The sequence below is a fragment of the Macaca mulatta genome, chromosome 9 (assembly GCF_049350105.2).
Source record: "Macaca mulatta isolate MMU2019108-1 chromosome 9, T2T-MMU8v2.0, whole genome shotgun sequence".
Classification (NCBI taxonomy): domain Eukaryota; kingdom Metazoa; phylum Chordata; class Mammalia; order Primates; family Cercopithecidae; genus Macaca; species Macaca mulatta.
The window spans coordinates 59,539,118-59,559,641 of record NC_133414.1 but is presented as its reverse complement, the minus strand read 5'-3'; the positions used below and the strand labels follow the sequence as shown (position 1 = coordinate 59,559,641).

At 46.7% G+C, this 20,524-nt stretch overlaps 1 protein-coding gene across 2 annotated transcripts in view; it reads left to right on the top strand.

Annotated features, from left to right (window-relative positions):
• Positions 1-20,524, top strand: part of CHAT (choline O-acetyltransferase) — a 54,745-nt gene that overhangs the window by 17,716 nt on the left and 16,505 nt on the right. For both annotated transcript variants that reach the window (XM_015147028.3, XM_077946372.1), the window contains exons 8-10: positions 14,436-14,605; positions 17,678-17,778; positions 18,670-18,798. In XM_015147028.3, coding sequence (XP_015002514.1) covers positions 14,436-14,605; positions 17,678-17,778; positions 18,670-18,798 — 400 coding nt within the window. The remainder of the gene's footprint in view (positions 1-14,435; positions 14,606-17,677; positions 17,779-18,669; positions 18,799-20,524) is intronic.

Here is a 20,524-nt window from a genome sequence, read left to right as displayed (position 1 = left end):
TGCTTGGAACTGAGACTTTAGAGGTGGTGGGCTCCTGGTAGGGAGAAGTTCCCAGATGTGATATTGGCCATGGGCGCAGGGGTGAAACTGTCAAAGGTGTGGAGGTGGTGGAGCTGGGAGAAGATGGAGTCTGGGTGTCCACATGAATGCTCATGTTACCATAACGATGATTCCAGTAGCATGGGGGAAGCAGGTGAACTGAGAGCCCAGATATTCATGATGGGGACCTAGGAAGAGATGGGCGCAGCACAGAAACAAGGGGGATGATGGTGATGGGGGGTAAAAGCCTAACAGCTCCAGCTCCAAAGCAAAGTGGGATGAGGGAGGGGGAGTTGTTTAAAAGCAGCAACAGGGAGAAGGAAGCTGTCTACCCCACCTGGCCCTGGGGTGCATGAGTGTGAAGGAAAACAACAGCGTGCTTGAGAGGGTGGCAGGGCAGTGGGCACCTCAGGGGAGCAGCCCCTCGGGAAGTGTCACACTGCAGTTGAGGCAAAGTTAGGCGGGACACCTACAGAAGAGTTTAGCCATGCAGGGGAATGGCCTGTTTGAGACAGGCATGAAGGGCTCCAGAAGGAGGAAAGGAGAGGTGTGAGGACCGCGTGCACTTAGGGGACACGTGGCCTGGGGAGTGGGGTGATGGGGGAGCCAGGGAGCCCCCAGAGTGGTTGCCCAGCTGTCTCTGTTGGGGCTTAGGTGCTTTCTGACCCACAGCAGTATCCTGATTAACTCCATGGAATGGGTTGGTCTATTTTAGGGGAGCATAGCTCCCAACCCTCTCAGCTGAAGCCCTAAGATCCTGCCCCCACTTCCTGGAGCCTGGGTACAGGGACAGTGCCCATGGGCACAGAGTCCAGGCAAGCACTTGCTGGCAGGAGGCCTTGGCCAAGCTGAGCTCCTCTCAGCCTCGTGGGGGCCCAAAGCACCAGGCTACACAGGCTAAACCAAAGCAGCAATTCAGAGTCCTGAGGGGCTGGGAGGCCACGTCCACAGAGGAACTTGGGGCTAAAGCCAGGTGTGCTGAGGCCAGTGTGACTCAGCCCTGATTGCAGACTGGGGTTGGATGATGACATCAGGATTGTCTAGGGCATTCCTTAATAAAACAAAACAAAACAGATTCCCGGGCCCCAGTGATTTTCCAGAGGGACAGAGTGGGGCCAAGGAGTCTATTTTTATAGTACTCTGGTGTTTTCACATGCAGCCCAGCCTGGGACCTGCTTACTCGGATATTAGGAGTGCATCCAGGTCCCCCTCTGTGCTTGCTCTGTCCTGGGCACCTTCTGTCTTTCGTTACACCTGTGAGGTGGGATTTCATTCCCACTGAACCAAGGAAGAGGCTGCGTCTGTCTCCCTTAGGGGTGGCCGGTGGTGAAGCAGTGTCTGACACTGGAAGGGAGCGTCTACCTAGACAGCCTGAGATCTGCAGTGCCAAGGAGGCTGGGTGGGATTCTGAAGACAGGCTTGGGGCCTCAGAGGGAGTCTACACACCCTGTTAGGACCTCCCTCCCCACCGCCTCGAAGCTGTGGCCTTCCTGAACCCAGGAGGAGCCAACCCTTTATCCTGGTCTGGAAATTTAATTAGACATTCGGCCCCGAGTCTGGGAGACTACAGCACTTGTCAATTTGTAGGAAAAGGATGGCCGCTTGGAGAGCCCCCCACCCGCTAGCTTTCCCAGGTGCTGCCATGAAGAGCCTGCGACCAGACCTCAGAGGCAGATGCTCTTCGTTTACACAGTCCCGTAAATATTTATCCCCGACAGTCAATTAGAGTTGAGCCACTGCTTGCAAGGAGGGAACTGACAGAAGGCGGCTACAGCTGCAGAAGGCCATGGTCATGGTTTACAAGAACCATTCAGGATGGGGGCATTTTGCTATTTACATATTGTCATCCAGAGCTAGGCATGTCTGCTGATTTTAAAACCAATTACACATTAGCACTAACAGCCTCCCTGATTTAATTGGCCCAGAAATACCTCCCGAGCTCTCAAGACTGAATGTGATTTTCTTGCTCTGGGAAAGGGCTGGGCCAATGCCTCCCTCCGTCAGTAGAAGAATGAAGGCCTTTGGGGACAAGAGCATCCAGGCAGGAAAGGCAAGTGGTCCAGGGCAAGAGGCCTGCATTTGACTTACCGTGGCTGCTGTCTCCTGGGGCCTGGGGCCTGGGCTTCCTAGTCTATATGAAGATAGCAGTCTGCCCTGTGGGCAGGACCAAGGGGATGGGCTGTAAAGCAGATGGCCTGGCGCCTGGCACACAGAGGGTGTTGGCTAAATGGTAGCTCTTATTAGATTTGGGGATCACCCTGGGGATGCTTTGCCCAATGCCCACAAGCCCTCTGGAAAAATCTGGTGAACTTGAACATGAGTACTGTCCTTGTGGTCAGAGGCAGGGGCCCATGGGCCCTCGGGCTGCTTTGCTCTTTGCATGGAATCCTAATCCCTATGAACTCTGCGATGCATTTTGCTTTTCCTGGGCCATCCACATACCACTCTCTGTGTGCACACACACTGGGCTCCTCTATCTTTACCTTCTCCTGGTCACCATCTCTCTGGCCCTCGTTTTCCATTTTATGTGCAGCACAATAATGTTTGGGGTACAAGACAGCTGGGAGGTGGGTTTCTTTTTGTTTATGTTTTTATATCTCCTGCCTTTCTCCCCCACCATCCTTTCTGCCAGTTCTGGAAGCATTACAGCTCTTTATATCCTCTGCCTTTGTGGGAAGAGTGGTTAGAACCCAGAAGAAAGAGCACTTCTTGTTTCTTAAGTTCTTTTTTTTAAATTAAATTATACTTATTTTGGGATAAGTGTAGATTAGCATCCAGTTGTAAGAAGCAATACAGAGATCTCACATGTACCCATCTTCCCCCAATGGTAGCATTTTCCAAAACTATAGTACAATATCACAACCAGGATACTGACATTGATACAGTCAAGATATGGAACATTCCATCACCACCAGGATCCTCATGCTGCTCTTTTATAACCACAAGCACCTCACCCCCTTCTTAACTCCTGGGCAACCACAAATCTGTTCTCTATTTCAATAATTTTATTGCTTCTGGAATATTATATACACAAAATCATATAGCATGTATGATGCAGGGACTGGCTTTTCTCAAACAGCATAATTCTCTGGATGGAGATTTATCCAAATTGTTGCATGTATCAACAGTTCTTTCCTTTTTATTGCTGAGTGATATTCCACAGTGCTAGGTATCACAGTTTCTTTCATTATTTACCTATCAAAGGACATCTGGGTTGTTTCCAGTTTCGAGCTGTTAAAAATAAAGCTACTGTGAACATTTGTGTACAGGTTTTCGTGTGAACCTATGTTTTCACTTACTGGAAAAAAATGCCCAGGAATGAAATTTCTAGGTCACACCATAGTTGTATGTTTAGTTTTTTAAGAAACTGCTAAAATGTTTTCCAGAGTGACTGTACCATTTTACATTCCTGTCAGCAATATATGTATAATCCAGTTTCTATGCATCTTCACCAGCATTTGGTGTTGTCACTATTTTTTATTTTAATCATTTTGATAGATGTGAAGACAATGTAATCCACCACATTAACAGACTAAAGAAAAAAATAATATGATTAATCAATACAGTAAAAGCATTTGGCAAAATTCAACATCCATTCATGATAAAATCTCTTAGAGAACTAGGACCAGAAGGGAACTTCCTCAACCTGATACGGAACATCTACAAAAAGCTTATAGCTAACATCTTATTTAAAGGTGAAAGACTGAATGCTTTCCCCCTAAGATTAGGAATAAGAGGATACCTACTCTTACCACTCTGTTTAACACAGTACTGGAGTTCTGGTCAGTGCAGTAAGGCAAGAAAAGGCAATAAAAGGGATACTGATCAGAAAGAAAAAAAATAAAATGATCCCTATTTTCATGACATGATTATGTATGTAGAAAATAGTAGCAAATCTACAACCCCAAAAATGCCTAGAATAAATGAATTCAGCAAGGTTGCAATATAAAAGATTAACGTACAAAACTCAATTATAGTCTTTCACCTTTAAATATGATGTTAGCTCTAAGCTTTTTGTAGATGTTCTTTATTAAGTCAAGGAAGTTCCCTTCTGGTACTAGTTTAATAAGAGATTTTATCATGAATGGATGTTGAATTTTGTGAAATGTTTTTACTGTATCAGTTAATATAATCATGTTATTTTTTTCTTTAGTCTGTTAATGTGGTGGATTACATTGATTGATTTTCAGATATTGAACCAGCCTTGAATCCCTGAAATGAGCCCCAGTTGGTCATGGTGTATAATTCTTTTCATATATTGCTTAATTCTACTTGCTAATATGTAGTTCAATATTTTCTGCATCTATATTTGTGAGGGCCACTAGTCTATAGTTGGTTCGGTTTTTTGTTTGTTTGTTGTACTGTATTTCTCTTCTTTTGGTATCAGGATACCAGGTTCATAAAATAAATTGGGAAATGTTCCCTCCTCTTATATTTTTTGAAAGAGATTGTATAAATATGGTATCAATTCTTCCTTAAATGTTTGGTAGAATTCGTCAGTGAAATTATTTGGGCCTGGAGATTTCTTTTTGGGGAGTTTTAATGTTGCTAATTCAATATCCTTAACTCATTTATGCCTAGTGTTCCATTATTAGAACGCTAAGCTTGTGGGAGTTATTTATATCCTACTGCTTAAGGTCATCACCAAGGTCTGATTTTTCACAAAAAAATTTGCAACCTCCAGCATAAATGGGTTAATAATTATAGGGCTATTCAAATAATCATAATATTCAATGCATTGTGATAGCTTATACTTTTCAAGGGATTTCATGTAAGTTGTCAGATTTACGTGTATAGAATTGTTCATAGTATCCTCTTATTATACTTTTGATGTCTGCAGGATCTGTAGTAATATCTTGTTTCATTCCTGATATTGGTGGTTGTGTCTTTCTCTCTCTCTCTTTTTTTTTTTTTTTTTTTTTGTCAGTCTCTCTATAAATTTGATTGGCCTTTTAAAATAACTACCTTTCTTTTTGTTGATTTTTTTCCTGTTTTCAGTTGTATTGATTTCTGCTCTTTATTATTTCCCTCATCTTGCTTGCTTTGGGTTTTTTTCTGCTCTTCTCTTTCTAGGTTCTTCAGGTAAGAAATTATTGATTTGAGACTTTTCTAATGTAAGCATTTAATGCTATAAATTTTCCTCTCATCAATACTTTAGCTGTATTTCACAAATTTTCATTTGGTGTATTTTAGTTTTCATTTATTTCAGTGTATTTTTTAAAATTTCCCTTAAAACTCTGATATGGTTTGGCTCTAAATCTCCACCCAAATCTCATCTCGAATTGTAATCCCCGCATGCCAAGGCAGGGACCCGGTGAGAGGTGATTGGATCACGGAAGCGGTTTCCCCCATGCTGTTCTCATGACAGTGAGTGAGTTCCCAGGAGATCTGATGGTTTAAAAGTGCTTGGCAGTTCCCCCCTTGTTCTCTGTCTCTCCTGCTGCCATGGAAAAATGGTCCTTGTTTCCCCTTCTCGTTCTGCCATGATTGTAAGTTTCCTGATGCCTCCCCAGCCGTGCAAAACTGTGAGTAAAATAAACCTTTTAATTCATAAATTACCCAGTCTCAGGTAGTTCTTTATAGCAGTGTGAAAACAGACTAATACAGACTCCCTCTTTGACCCGTTAATTGTTTAGAAGCATGTTGGTTAGTTTCCAAATGTTTGGAACTTTTTACGTTATTTTTCTGTTACTGATTTCTACTTTGATTCCACTGTGGTCAGATAACACATTTTGAATGACTTTAATTCTTTTCAATTTGTTGAGGGTTGTTTTATGGCCCTGGATATAGTCTATCTTGGCATATGTTCCATGGGTATTTGAAGAGAATGATTGATGATATTGTTGATTTCTTGTACGTCCTTGCTGAATTTCTGTCTAGTTGTTCTAACAATTGTTGAGAGCAGTGTTACAGTTTCCAAGTACAATTGTGGATTTGTGTATCTCCTTTCAGTTCTGTTAGAGTTTGTTTAACATATTTTATAGTATGCTTGGTACAGATGCATTTAGGGTTGCCATGTCTTCTTGGAGGATTTATCCTTTACTTTTATATAATGCCCTTCTATGTCTCTGGTGAATTTTCTTTGCTCAAGTGTACTTTACCTGAAGTTAAGATAGCCATTTCTACTTTCTTTTGATTAATGTTTGCATGCTATATGTTTTTCCTTCCTTTTACTTATAACCAATCTATATCATTATATTTGATGTGCATTTCTTGTAGACAGCATATAGCTGGGGTAATGTTTTATAATATATTCCATCAATCTCTGTCTTCTAATTGGTGTATTTAGAACATTTACACTTTACATAATTATCAATGTGTTAGGGCTTAACTCTGACATTTTAGTTTTTGTTTTCCAATTATTGTTCTCTTTTTCTTGCCTTCCTGTGGGTTACATGAATATTTTTTAGAATTCAATTTTGATTTACCTGTAACTTTTTTAGTATTATCTGATTGTATAGCTTTTTCTAACAGTTTCTATAAGTATTACCTTGTATATACATAACTTATCACAGTCTATTAGTGTTGAAATGTTACCAGTTCTAGTGAAGTGTAGAAAGCTTACCACCTTTTATTCTCCTTTGTTTATAATACACTTGTCTTAAATATTATCTCTATATACATTTAGAACCACATCAGGCAATTTTATGATTTTTGCTTCAACACTGAAACATAGTTTAGAAGACTTGAAAGGAGAATGAAAATGAATTTATTTACTCAGATATTTACCCTTTCTATTGTTCTTTCTTTCTTCTTGATGTTCCAGTGTTTCTCTTTTTATCATTTCCTTTCTTTAAAAAAAAAACTTTCTTAGGGGCCAGCTGCGGTGACTCACGCCTATAATCCCAGCACTTTGGGAAGCTGAAGTGGGTGGATCATGAGGTCAGGAGCTCAAGACCAGCCTGGCCAAGTAGAGACAAACCCTGTCTCTACTAATAATACAAAAATTAGTCTGGTGTGCTGGTGGGCACTTGTAATCCCAGCTACTCAGGAGGCTGAGGCAGAGAATTGCTTGAACCTGGGAGGCGGAGGTTGCAGTGAGCCAAGATTGGGCCACTGCACCCTCCAGCTTGGGCGACAGCGAGAGACTCCATCGCAAAAAACAAAAACAAAAACAAACAAAGAAACCTACTTTCTTTAGCCATTCTTTCAGGATATGTCTGCTTGGCATAAATTCTCTTAGTTTTCTTCATATGAAAATGTTTTGATTTCCCCCTCTTCATTTCTGAAGGATATTTTTTCTTATAGAATTCTGGATTGATAGTTCTTTTTTTTTCGGCGCTTACAAAATATTACGGCAATTCCTTCTGATCTTCATGGTTTCTGATAAAAAAAAAAATCTGCTGTTGTCCTAGTTGTTTTCTCCTATAGTATGTGTGTGTGTGTGTGTGTGTATATATATATATATGGATGTGCGTGTATATATGTGTGTATATGTATATGTAATACACACACATATATATGTGTGTGTGTGCATATATATATATATATATATATATATATAAAATCATTTCTCTCTTGCTGCTTTCAAGATTCTTCCTTCGTCTTTAGTTTTCAAAAGTTTGACTATGGTATGTTTTGGTGGATATTTCTTTGAATTAATCGTGTTTGGGGTTAACTTATCTTCCTGAATCTTTAGATGTGTGTCCTTTGCCAAATTTGGGGATGTGTTAGCCATTATTTCTCTGAGTCCTTTCTGCTCTGCCCTCTTTCTCCTCTCCTGGGAATTTGGTGACATAAACATCATCTTTTGTCTCAAAGGCACTTAGACTCTGTTTCTTCTCCCCCAGTCTAATCAGTGTTGTTCTGTCTTCAGGTTCACTGATTCTCTTCTCTTCTCCCGAGGTTCTACTGCTGAGTCCATCCACTGTGCTTTTTATATTGGTTATTCTATTATTCAGTCCTAACATTTCTATTTGGTTCTTCTTATATCTTCTATTTTCTTGCTGAGAATTTCTGTTTCTTTGTGGAGACTTCCTTTTTCTTTTTCTTTTTTCATTTGTTTCAAATGTGTTAAAATTGCTTGTTGAGGCTTTTTTATAACTGCTTTTTATTTTTCTTTTAATTTTCATTTATTTATTTATTTATTTACTTACTTACTTACTTATTTATTTGAGATGGAGTCTCACTCTGTTGCCCAGGCTGGAGTGCAGTGGCGTGCTCAATGCAGCCTCCACCTCCCGTGTTCAAACTGAGATTTTCCTAGTTCTTGGTAGAATGAGTGATTTTCTGTTGAAACTTGGATATACTGTGTTATGAGACTTGGGATCTTATTTAAGCATGTTTTAGCTGGCTTCCTCTGACACAGGTCCAGCAAGAGAATGGGGGAGGTTATAACCAGGTGGAGATGGAAGCACAGGCTCCTCACTGGGTCTCTGTTGACACCCTGGGGGAGGGGGCTCCTTATTACTGCAGGGTTGGGGGGAGGAGTTCAAGCTCCCTACACGGTCTCTATTAAAGCTGTGTGGGGAAAAGGAGGGAGGGCTGGTTATTGCCCAATGGAGATGGAAGTGCCAGCTTCCATCTGAGACCATGTCTTCTCTGATGCCCCCAGAAGTTGAGATGCCTCATTACTGACTGGTGATGGTAGACATCTGGGCTCTCCACTTGGCCTTTGCCGGTGAGGGTGTTGGGGGAGGGAGGGATGACACAGTTTTTCTCTATGGTGTTTGGCTGAAGTAGAACGGTTATTACCTAAAAGTTTTATGTCTTGCTGTCCTGATCCTTTGACTAGAGAGAGCAGGCTTTTGTTGATTGTTTGTTTTTAACTATACCCACTTGTGTTTTTACGTTGCTGGGTTCTTCAACTGCAAGTTGGATATTTTAGGTAAAAAACAAAACAAACAAAACCCCACAGTGTATTAGTTTGTACAGCTGGCATAACAATACCACAGAGTGGTGGTTTAAACAACAGACATGTATTTCTCACAGTTTTGGAGGCTGGAAGTCCAAGATGAAGGTGTCACAGGGTAGGCATCTACAAGCCACCTTCTCACTGGGTCCTCACATGGCCTTCTCTCTGTGCACACATGCTTGGTATCTCTTTCTCTTCTTATGAGGACACCAGTTCTGTTAGATTAAGACTTTATTTAACTTTAATTATCTCTGTAAAGGCCCTCCCTCCAAACAGAATCACACTGAGAGCTGAAGCTTCAATGTATGACTTTTCAGGGCACAAAATTCAGTCTGTAATACCCAGAGAATCTGCTGCTACGATGTTCCTTGGGTTCTGAGGTCTCTGGCTGGTCTGCCTTCTTCTCTCCATCTTTCAGAGTCTTCTTACTTTTGTTTGAAATAAAGCGTCCAAGTTTTTAGGGGGAAGAATGGGGAAAAGTGTATGTTCCTGGAATCGGAAGACTCTCCATCCAGAGCTCTTGAAAGGGGCCTGATGTAACTCAAGTCAAAGCAGTTCTGTTTTGCAAGAGTAAGAAATACTTCTGTCTGAATTCTCATAGTCTCTGAGGACCGACAGCATAAAGATCACCCCCTAGGCCACAGAGTCGGGAAGAATATGAGATGTGCAATGGCAGATTTACCTCCCAAAAGAAGAACGTACTCCTTCATCTGGGGAGGAAAGATGCTCAGATGGGATTGGGAAAGGTTAAGAAGGTCTAAGCCGCCGAGAAAGAGCCCAGTTCATCCATCTCCTGGACTGTGAGAAGGAGGCTGGGCATGGCATAGAAATCTGACTTGTGCTAACTCCTCAGGGAATAAATCACAGCAAGCAAAGGCAAGTGTCCCAGAGAGGGTGGTGTATGTCTGGGGGTACTTGTGCACAGTAGTGCACATTAAAGAACTGCACCTGAGTCTTGCAGCCCTGCACAGAGGTACCAGGTGCTGTTTTATCTGTGCTCACCCGAGTCTCAGCCTGTAAGTTTCCAACCTCTAACGTTAGCCTCAGGGCTCCCCAAGGCCTCCTGGCCTCTGGAATTTCCACACTACCAAAGCTGTCAGCTCCCTCCTTGGGCGTGGGTGTCAGAGCAAGCTCCTCCTATTACTCAATCCCCATCTCTCACTGTTAAGCAGGGCTCCCTGAGGAAGATTGATTCACCACTTTAAAGGAGCCTCGATGTGCTCAATGAGGATGCCACAAGACAAATGGCTCCTGCCGTGTGCCTTCAGCCCGCTGTCCCGTGTTTCCATTACATTTGGGCCACAGTCATGGTGGATGAGCTTGGGTGTAGTGTTCATTTTCTGCCTTACACGATAAACTTGTCAGCATTTGACTGATCAGCTACTTATATGCAGGGAGTTCATTTGCAAGGCCACCTGGCTTCCCTCTCTGCTGTCCTGCTCCCATTTCACCCTGAGCCAGGACCTGGTTCCTGTTGGGCAGTGCTGGGATCCTGGGCCCTGCAGAGCCTGCACGTGATGGCAAGGCCTCAGTGCTTCCTCACAATCTGCCTCTCCTGCCTGGAGGTGACGAGGGCAGTGATGCCCAGGGAGCCATTCTTTCCTTGCATTGCCCAGTTGAAAAGGAGTGTGCCAGGCCTCCACCCTCCTGCCTCGAGCCTGCATCAAGGCCTGCTCCCAGCCACCTGGCTGAGCAGGCATGCTGTGGGCTGCCTCAGGAGCTGCAGTCTGCCCACTCTGCACTGGCTTTGGGGCTGTTTTTAAGGAGCCCTTGGTGAAGGCAGCTACCGAGCCAGGGCTCTCAGAGTTCACCCTGAGGTACGACTAACAGGGATGAAGTGTGCAGCATTCAAGCTGCCCATGGCCCCGGCTTGGCTGGCCTCCCAAGCTGCCAGGTATCCTAGACTCTGCTCTGACCAGACTGAGCTCTTCCATGATCCTTCAGTACTCCCTGTTGTTGCTGGCTAAAGTCACATGACTGAGCTGGGCATTCATAGTCCTTGTTGATGAACCTGAGCATTGGGGTTGGATGCCTGAGATCAAATCCAGCTCCCTCCACTTAGTGGGTGATTATTATCATCCCTGTTTACAAGAGAAACCTTATAAATGGCCTAAGGTCAAGATATTTGGTTTCTCTGCTCCTGACCTATAAAGGAAGCATGACAATGACACCTATCTCATATGCATCAACGTGCATGTTTAGATTGATACCTGGCACATAGTAGGTGCTCAACAAAGGTTAACTAATAGCATCACATCATTATGTTCTTCTAGCCCCACCTAAATCCTGCATGCCTTCACCCATAAGCTGGAGGTCAAGCCGATCACTCACAAGCTCTGCCTACAAGCCCGGGGATCTGTTCCCTGGCCATCCAAACCACTGTCCCATCCCCCACCTACCACCCTGCACTATTATACACCTCCTGGCATGCCTCTCCCTTCTTCTTTGCTGATCTGAGCCTGACCCAGACCTGACCAAAGCCTCCCCAAGGCTCTGAAGGCACTGGCTAGCCTAGCAGCCTGCAGGGACCCCTAGCCCAGCACATAGTGCAGGGCTGAGCACCATGGCCATCTGCAGGGATGCCTAAGGAGGGGAGAAGGGCAGAGCAGGGGGCCTTGCAGAGAGGAAGAAGCCCTACCTTGTCCCAGCCTCACCCTACCCCCACTCCCACATCAACCCATGAAGCTCAAAGCCTCAAAGTAGTTGGTTTTTGCCCTTCATAAGGACATGGCCTTTCCCTTTCCCAGTAGCCAGCTGGGCACCTCCAGGCCCCCTCTGTGAACTGAGTCCACAGATCCCAACTCTACCTGGGCCAGGCCAAGGGAAGCACACTAAAGTCCATTACCCAGCATGGGCTGTGCTTGCCTTGTGCAGAGGGACCAGGCTCCACCCTTAATGAGTGCTGATATGGGGAAGGGGACCAGACCAGGGGTCCAGAGGCTGCAAGTGCTGACTGTCCAAAGCATGGTGGTCTGGGAATGGCAGTGGGGTCATGTGTTGTGCAGCAGGGAATGGTGGGCAGGGGTTGGGGAGCACCTCTGGGCTCTGGTGCTATATAAGGCTAGCTTGACAAGAGTGCAGGTTCCACATCTGCACTGAACAAGCTGTGGAGGCCACATGCTCTGCATGTCAGGAGTCCTCCAGGGCAAGGCTGGCACTGCCAGAGGATGAGGGAGCTCAGGGAGGGCTTTCATTGGCAGAGGAGGAGAAGAAGGGCCTTGTCCTGGGCACAGCCTGCATGATGAGGAGGAGATGGGATGTGCACAGGATCAGGGAGGGGCAGGAGGTTGTCTCTGAGGTCCATGCAGGGATCTGGGGAGGGAAGGAGGTGGCCTTGAGGGGCAGCAGAGGTAAGCCATGGAGCCCGTGGTGCCGTGTTTAGAAATTTGGATTCTCCCTTGTGGGCAGTAGAAGCGGTTTCAGGTTCTGAGAGGGTAATGTGGTGACTGCATCCGCTTAAGGAGTTTACAAGAAGGGGAGTTTCACCAGGGCCTGGGCTGGCTCTCATTTATGCTTAGATCCTCAGGGCATGGCCAGATCCTTGATGCTGATGAGACTGAGGCAGGGAAGTCCAAGAGGCCATGCAGAGAGTGAGGAGGCATCCTGCCCATATAGGGACCAGGAGGGGTTCTGAAAGCACAGGGTTCCCAAAGCCTCATCCTCGACAGGAAGGAAGAGAGGATGTCCCAAGGCCAGGCTGGCTTCCCAGAGTGGAAGGTCTGCTGTGGGAAACATCTCGTTCCCCAGAATTTGCAAAAAGTGAGAGAAAGGGGATGCATGGGGCCTGGAGACTCCTTTCAGGCAAAGGCATCTGTGGACACTCCTGGTGAACTTGGAGAATTCACCTGGGCAGAGCAAAGACCAGTGCAGTTAGCTTCTGTGTACCCAGCAGGCATTGAGAAGACCTAGGGGATAGTCTTAAAGATTGCCTTACCACCCTGGGAAGGGGAGCTGTCCACACGCCCGAGGAAGGCAAAACGCAGGCGAGAGCTCCCACCGTCATATCCGCGATCCAGGCAGCAGGATGGAGGAAGGTGGGAAGCAGGACAAAGAGCACATGCTAGTTATCTTTGAGGAGGTTCCCCGGAAGCTGTTGTGTAGTTTTTTGAGATCTTGCTTGTAGAATTTAGACACCTGGTTACCCCTAGCTGTAAGGGAGGCTGTGAAGTATAGCTCTAGTTGATTACCCATGTACCAAGCTAAAAACCAGGGAGGGGTTCTACGAGCAAGGAAAGGACATGTAGTGTGCAACTAGGAGTCTCTACCATGTAATGCACTTTTGCCTGCAAATGCCATGCACCCCATCTTCCCACACACAGAGCACTCTCACCCCTACTGCCTCATCCTGTCCCAGCATCCAGCCCCAAGGTCAAGCTCTCCTGGTGATATGCAGTCCTCACCATTGGGTTTTGAAGTGACTCCTTGGAATTTTAAACCAATATGTTAAACTTTGGGTGGATTTTTTAACTTTTGGTGAACTTGAAACCAAGAGGCAGGCTGTGCACTCCCACACCCAGTACGGAGCAGAGGAGAGAACATCGTCAGCACAATGGACTCCTGTTTGGAAGAAACAGGAACAGGCAGCGGGAGCAGGCCTGGCCCCAACAGGTCCTGCCAGGTGGGCTTAGTGAACCTCCCTCTGCCCCATGGAGGAAGCTGCCAGGGAGGGCAGCTTCTGGTGCTCTCTGGGAGGAACGCATGTGTCCTTGGTGAAGTCACATCCTCTGTGCCTGACTCCCGCTCCTGAAGAACCGTCCTTGTCTGTACTCTTCCAGTGCCACCGGGGAGGGGGATTCCCTTTTGAAACCTGCTTCCTGTAGGAGAATGTCTAGAGGAGCCTGGGAATTGGTAGAGGCTAACACAAAAGCCAGCTGTGGGCCAGGCTTGGAGCTCCTTTGGATCCATTAGTCCAAAACTGTTCCTATGAGCTCATCCACATGCAGGTTCGGAGCAGCCTGGCCCTTCTGTCTACAGCTCTGCCTCCGAACCAACAGCTTGAGGGCAGGGAGGTGAGCAATACACTTCCTTCAGGTTTTAATGTGAAATTGCCTAATTTTAAAATTGCAACAACTGTTTTGAAATTGCAGTTTAGATGTCTGAAAGTCATAGTTCAGCACAAACAAGCATGCCTACACACAGATGTGGCTCACAGGAGCCCGAGTGGAGGGTGCTGTTGGGTGGGGGATTAGGGGACCCTCCACTGATGTGGGCTGACTTGAGGGTCTAAGCATCCCACTTCATCTTGGCATGCAGGACCAATAGCCCACACATCTGGGGGACAGCTAGTCACAGCTGGAGGGCAGGGCTCCTGCAGGGACCATGCAAATAAGTTGAGATCCTGGGATAGGACAGAGGCTCAGGACACTCTGGCTCACGTCACTGCCCACCCACAGTGGGGCAGGGTGGGGGTCAGGGCCACTCAAGACCTGGGTCTTGGTGTGATCCCAGAAGATGGGGCTGCCCTGTCCTGTCTGGGGCTCTGAGCGGGGAAGCCTGGCCTGGAGTGGGACAGGTGCTAGGGCTGTGCCTGCCTCCCCTGCAGACTCCACCAACCGGGACTCGCTGGACATGATTGAGCGCTGCATCTGCCTTGTGTGTCTGGATGCGCCAGGAGGCGTGGAGCTCAGCGACACCCACAGGGCACTCCAGCTCCTTCACGGCGGAGGGTACAGCAAGAACGGGGCCAATCGCTGGTACGACAAGTCCTTGCAGGTAAGCCGTCCAGGTGGCCCTGCAAGAGCACAGCCATGCCCCCAGCAAGAGAGTGAGCAGGCAAGCGGGCACAGCTCGGTGCCTAGGCCCGCACGTGCTTGCATCTGGCAGGCACACTCACTGGCTTCTGTTGCCCGAGAGGCTGGGTCTGAAGGGTCAGGATTGCCGGAGGGGTCTGAGATGCGCTGTTGATGTCAATCTCTGGACCAGCCAGAACTTTTCTCAGGAACCAGTGGCTGAACTCAACTCAAACTCCGTAACCTTCCTGCCGCCTGTGCCAGGAAGGTCTGGGCCACACCTGAGGCCCATTTCCCATCACCCATCACACCTGTCAGGTGGGGGTGTGCCAGGAGTAGGAGAGTACAACAGCCCCACTGAACAAATCCTTAATGCATTCTGAAAGAATAATGTCTGATGCCCAGAGCTGTCAGCTTTTTGGATGTCCACCCCCATGGCCTGGCGATTTCAACATACCTCCCTTAGTCCCTGAGAAGTAGAACAGCCCAGCATCTCCATGGAAGAAAGATCATAAGTGAGATAAAATAACTCATATATGTTCATTTATATGATGTCAGCCTAGAAGCAAGAAATTTATTTTGGCCTAGAGAAAAATACCCGTGCAGACAGGACGAAGTCAAGGTCAAATCATTCATTCCCGTTCTGCCATCTTCCTTTTATTCCCCCAACATGCCAATCCTGAACCTAGTCTTGTTTATTTTAAAGTCACTACACTTTTATATTATATGCCATATAGTATAAAACAGCACGCAAAAACAAAACATCTCTCTACTTTGGGTTAGCAAAGCTCACATTGATAAGCATATCTAGACAACATCTCGTTTTCCTTTCTCTCTGTCCCTACATTCTGCAGGTTTTCCTTTTTATTGGTTTGCATACTGGTTCCGTTATTTCTGATATGCTCTCCGGCTGCTGGGCCAGCTGTTTTAGCCTCCACAGTGGTGCTAATGGCTTATCATCTTTCACGGAGCAGCTGTCGGGGTGAACCGATATAATACATACACAGAATCTGGAACTCAGCCTTGGTAGCAGTTTTTAAAAGACACTGCTTTCCTTCCTTCTTTCCTTCCTTCCTTTTAGTGACAGGCACAGATAAGTACTAATGTGGGGGTGGGCACAGCCCTCCCCACCGTCTCTCATGGGTTAGTCTATGCTGACCTCCAGGTTCTTTTTGTCAGCAGGACAGATTATCAGGCGAGCCGGAGAAGCCAGCAGGGCTGCATGGACCCGAATTCAAGATGATGGAGAGCTGGTCTCAGGACAGCAAGGCAGGGGACACTGGGGGTGGGAGGGGAGGGTCTGCAAGGGGTGAGTTTGGGGAGAAGCTGTGGAAGTGAGTTTCTTTGTAGAATGGGAGTAAAGATCCAGGGATCTGACACACAAGGCGAGAGATTGAGAGGAGACCAGGAGAGAGGCAGCTCGGGACATGTGGAATGGTATGGTGCCCTGGTAGAGACTTTAGTAAAACTCCAAAGGTTGCTTGTTTTGTTCATTTAGAGATAAAGAATGAGTATCTCTTGGGTGTGGTGGGCTACTAGGCAGCCTGCTTTATTTGCATTACACTTTAAATAAAATGAAAAAAAAAAAAGGAAAGAAAGAAAGAAACGTGACAGAACATAAAACTTGAAAATAAATTTCTAAAACTTAAAAATCCTAAATTTTCTGTTAGATGTTTAAAATATTTCCTAAGTTTTCTATTGTAAAATTTAATTATAAAATTATGAAAATAAATTATCTACATAGGTAAACAAGTCACAATGAGTGTGTGCTGTTGGAAGAGAGAGACAATTAACTTCCTCATTATAAAAATAATAATAATGACAAGAAGTCATATTCTCTGCATTTAATCCTTCATCTTGCTGCTTCTGCCTATGGAAAGGAAGCCACAGGACTTCCAGAGGAAAGAGTATTTTGATAAAGACAGCAAAAGCTCTGGATATTTTAACTTTTATCATGGACATTTTCAAGCATATTCAAAAGCAGCATGTACATATTGCCAACCTTGGTTCATTTGTTTCCTCCAGATTATTTATTATTTATTTACTGCTGAATCACGTTAAAGCAAATAATTTCACCTACCAATACTTCAAAATAAAGCTCTCACAGATAACGATGCTTAAAAAAAAAACAAAATTTGTCCTCATTATTTTCTCGCACTATTTTTGTGCACTAGGTATGTTCCTTTCTCAAGTCAGCTAAATAGAGTCTTTGTAAAGTCACACAAAAAAAGTCGTAAGTAATCTCTACAGCTCCTATGGATCCTTCATACAACTCCTCTCCAATCCGCTTCTCAATCCATGAGCTGGGCCTTACCGGGTCTGCTTTCAAGGACAGTAAACTGAAGTCCAGAGAGTTGACATGTCTCGTTTAGGCTCTCATGGCTGCAAAACTTCATGTGGGTCTCTGACTCGAAGCCCAGGCGGCAACTCGTGGAGCATCTTCCGTATCTCTTTCCTTCACTTCATCTTTCCTTCACTTCTTCATCCTTTCTTCGCACCTTCTTTACTTCTTCATCCTTCTTTCACTACTGTCAAGGGATATTTTATTTCTCCCTAGGAATCTGCTTACCATCCAAAACAGACTGTTATTTTTCATTGTCACTCATTCCACACAATTATTGACCATCAATGGTGGTCAAAACAAACAGTGTCCATCAGACAAATAGTCACATAAAGCACTGCAGGATGGTGCCTGCGATGCGAGCTATGACGGGAAACAGGGCTGAAGGGCCTTGCCCATCCCCCCAAGGGCAGCTGCGCAGATGCGGGATGAGCTCCTCAGGAATCCCTGGACTGCTCAGTCAGGGAACTTGGGGCTCCACCTTCACTGCCCAGAGCCTTTATGGGAAAGAGGTCGCGAGTGCAGAGCAGTCTTGGATTCTCATATTCTCAGGCCACTGCAATCATGTGCAGTGTTCTCTTCAGGAAATAATGTACTCTGGTGTCCCTGGAGGAGAGGAGCCCTGAGAAGCCAGGGGCCTGACCTGGGGCCAAGGGGCTGCTTTGCAATGCTGACTCTCTCCCATGGTCGCCCACTACCTGTTTCTTGTTGCAGTTTGTGGTGGGCCGAGACGGCACCTGTGGTGTGGTATGCGAACACTCCCCATTCGATGGCATCGTCCTGGTGCAGTGCACCGAGCATCTGCTCAAGCACATGTGAGTCTGGAGCCCAGGGATGCCATGCTGGGCCGAAAAAAATATGGGTGGTCGCTGGGGGCTGTGTCAGTCTGGAAAGTGTCTTAGCAAAAGATGAATTTGAAAAAAATTGTGTACTCCATACACACACACACACACACACACACACGATGAATTTGAAACCCAGCTTTGAATGAGACATCATGTGCTTCATGGGCCATGGATAGGAGGCAGCAGATTTACGGCAGTCAGGGAGAAGTGTGGCAAGGAATTCTCAGGAACCTCTGCCTTGAGAGAGGGGAAGCCTACATCGACACCTATTGCTTATCCTGAGTGAGGGCCAGGCCCACGGCTGCCCCAGCACACGGGGAGTTCTCTGAGCCTCACTGTTTCCAAATCCCAAGGCTGGGTCCCTCCTTAGCTTCCCAGCAGGGCTCCTCTATGCCTTAAACACACGGTGTTCCTTCCTCCATTCCCAATTTTACCCATTCTCTCCTAGAATCTTCTCCCTGCATCCAAGTCTTCAATTTCTTCCACGAAACTCTAGGGTCATTGAAATCTAAACCAAGCCTAGTAGGCACAAACCTTGTAGATGAGAACAACACAGCTTGCTCTTAAATTTCTCTCCAAGTTTTCTGTAAGGGTGTAACATGGTCTAATAGGAAAACAATGAAAAGAAATAATGGGTTTTGGAGTCAGGTGAAACTGGATGGAACCCCGGCCCTGCCACTTAATGATTTTGGTGGAGGCCTCAGTTTATTCATCTGCACAGTGGTTCAGGGGCAGCTCGTACCCCCTGAAACTCCGTGGCCACAAACACCGACATCTAAGATGATTGCAGAGAGCAAAGAAGCGATGCTTCCCACAGCTCTCTGGCTGCAGAGCCTCAGGAGGTTGCCTCTGTGCCCGCAGGACACAGAGCAGCAGGAAGTTGATCCGAGCAGACTCTGTCAGCGAGCTCCCCGCCCCCCGGAGGCTGCGGTGGAAATGCTCCCCGGAAATTCAAGGCCACTTAGCCTCCTCGGCAGAAAACCTTCAACGGTAAGGACAACCGAAGTCTCCTTCAAGGGGTCACCTAGGGACCGCCCTGCCCCTGCCCACTAGCTCCCAGGGCTCCCTGGAAGTTTCCAAAGACCCCGGCTCCTCTGCCTCCCCTTGGGCTCCACCTCTTCCCCATCCCTCATGGAAATGTAGTCAAACTAAAGGAGAGATAAAACTCTGGGGAAATAACCTTGCTGAAGTATCCATCATTTCCATAAAATGCAAACGCAGGGCTATTTTTTTTTTTTTTTTTTTTTTTAGTTTCACCTGACTGAGCAGAGTCAAGGCCGGGAGATCATCCCCTGCTTTCGGGGGGAGTAAAAAACAACTGGTTTGAATAGGTCATTTGAATTCAAGCTATTTCAATTTGCTTGAATTTACACTGCAACTTGACAAGGGGGTCTTTTTCCCCAAGGGGAGGGGGCCATTCAGGCCCTAACGGGACCCAGGGAGGAGGGTCTGGGGCAGCAGGGAGCAGTGGTGGCAGCCGCATCCTGGCAACCATGTCTGCACTGTAGCTGTTGATTCTCCCATTCAGTAAGCAAACATCAATGCATTCATTCACTGGTTTGCTCATTCATTCATCAAACATATGCAGAGCTCTAGTGTGCACCAGGCCTGTGGTAAGTCTCTGAGAACACAGAAAGTTAAGTACCATGGGACCTGCACTCCATATTTGAGTGGAATAAGTAGACTCCCAGGCCAAATCGTGTGATACAGTAAGATTAATGCCAAAAGAAGAAACAACCATGCTGACCTGAACCCACAAAAATATAGAAGCTGAACTCTGTCAGGACTGTGAGGGAGGGCCTTGCAGAGATGGGCCTTGAAGGATGGATAGGAGTTCATGGTGCAAGCAGACGGGGAAGAGGCAGAAAGGCAGCTTCTTCAAGCTTGTACAGGTTCATAATGATGAAGGCTGGTTTGGAGACCAGCAAGTGAGAGAATGGCCAGAGCTGGGCCACAAAAAGGCAGTTGGGCCGCACTGTGATGAGTGTCACTGTCCTTCTGTTATGGGCCTAGAGCCTGCCCTGCCAATGGTAAGGAGCCGCTGGAGAGATCTGTGCAGGGGGTATGGGGACGCCCCGAAGGAGGCCGTGGGAAGGGCACATGTGAGCAGGACAGAGTGTGACCAGGCTGGGAAGCTGAAGAGTGGGAAGGACCTCTCCACCGGGAGCTGCCCGAGAGGACGCCTGGCTTCGGTGGGCATGGAGGGGCCTCAGGTGTTCTATAAAGTGGTGCTCACATTTCAGCTTTGCAGGGTTTTTCCAGAGCTAAGTCAGCAGCCAGGGCAGTGAGCTGGTGGGCTGCTGAGTCCTCAGCGGGTGAAGGAGTCCACTCACTTCCAGGGACCTGAGCAGACCCCATGTTCCCCAAAGCCCCCAGCTCCACCCTCCAGAGGCTGAGGAGAGCCAGGAGAGGCCCATGGATGGGGAAGCAGGAGGCTTTTCCCTGGCTGTCCTGAGGGACCCATACAAGGGGGGCCCATACAAGGGAGTGAGGCCCGAGTGGGCACAGCTTGGGGGAGAGATTTCCAGGTGGCCGTGGTGATAGTGAGCTCAGTCTGTCCCAAGAGTCTGTCAACAGGTGGGTCTAAGGGGCAAGTACTCGTGGGAACTGGGTCTCCTCCAAGTTCCCCTGTGTTCCCAGCACCCGGCCCCACTGAGAGCTGATCTGCTGTGAGCAGGAGGAATACTTCAAGGAGAGGCAGGCAGGGAGCATGGAG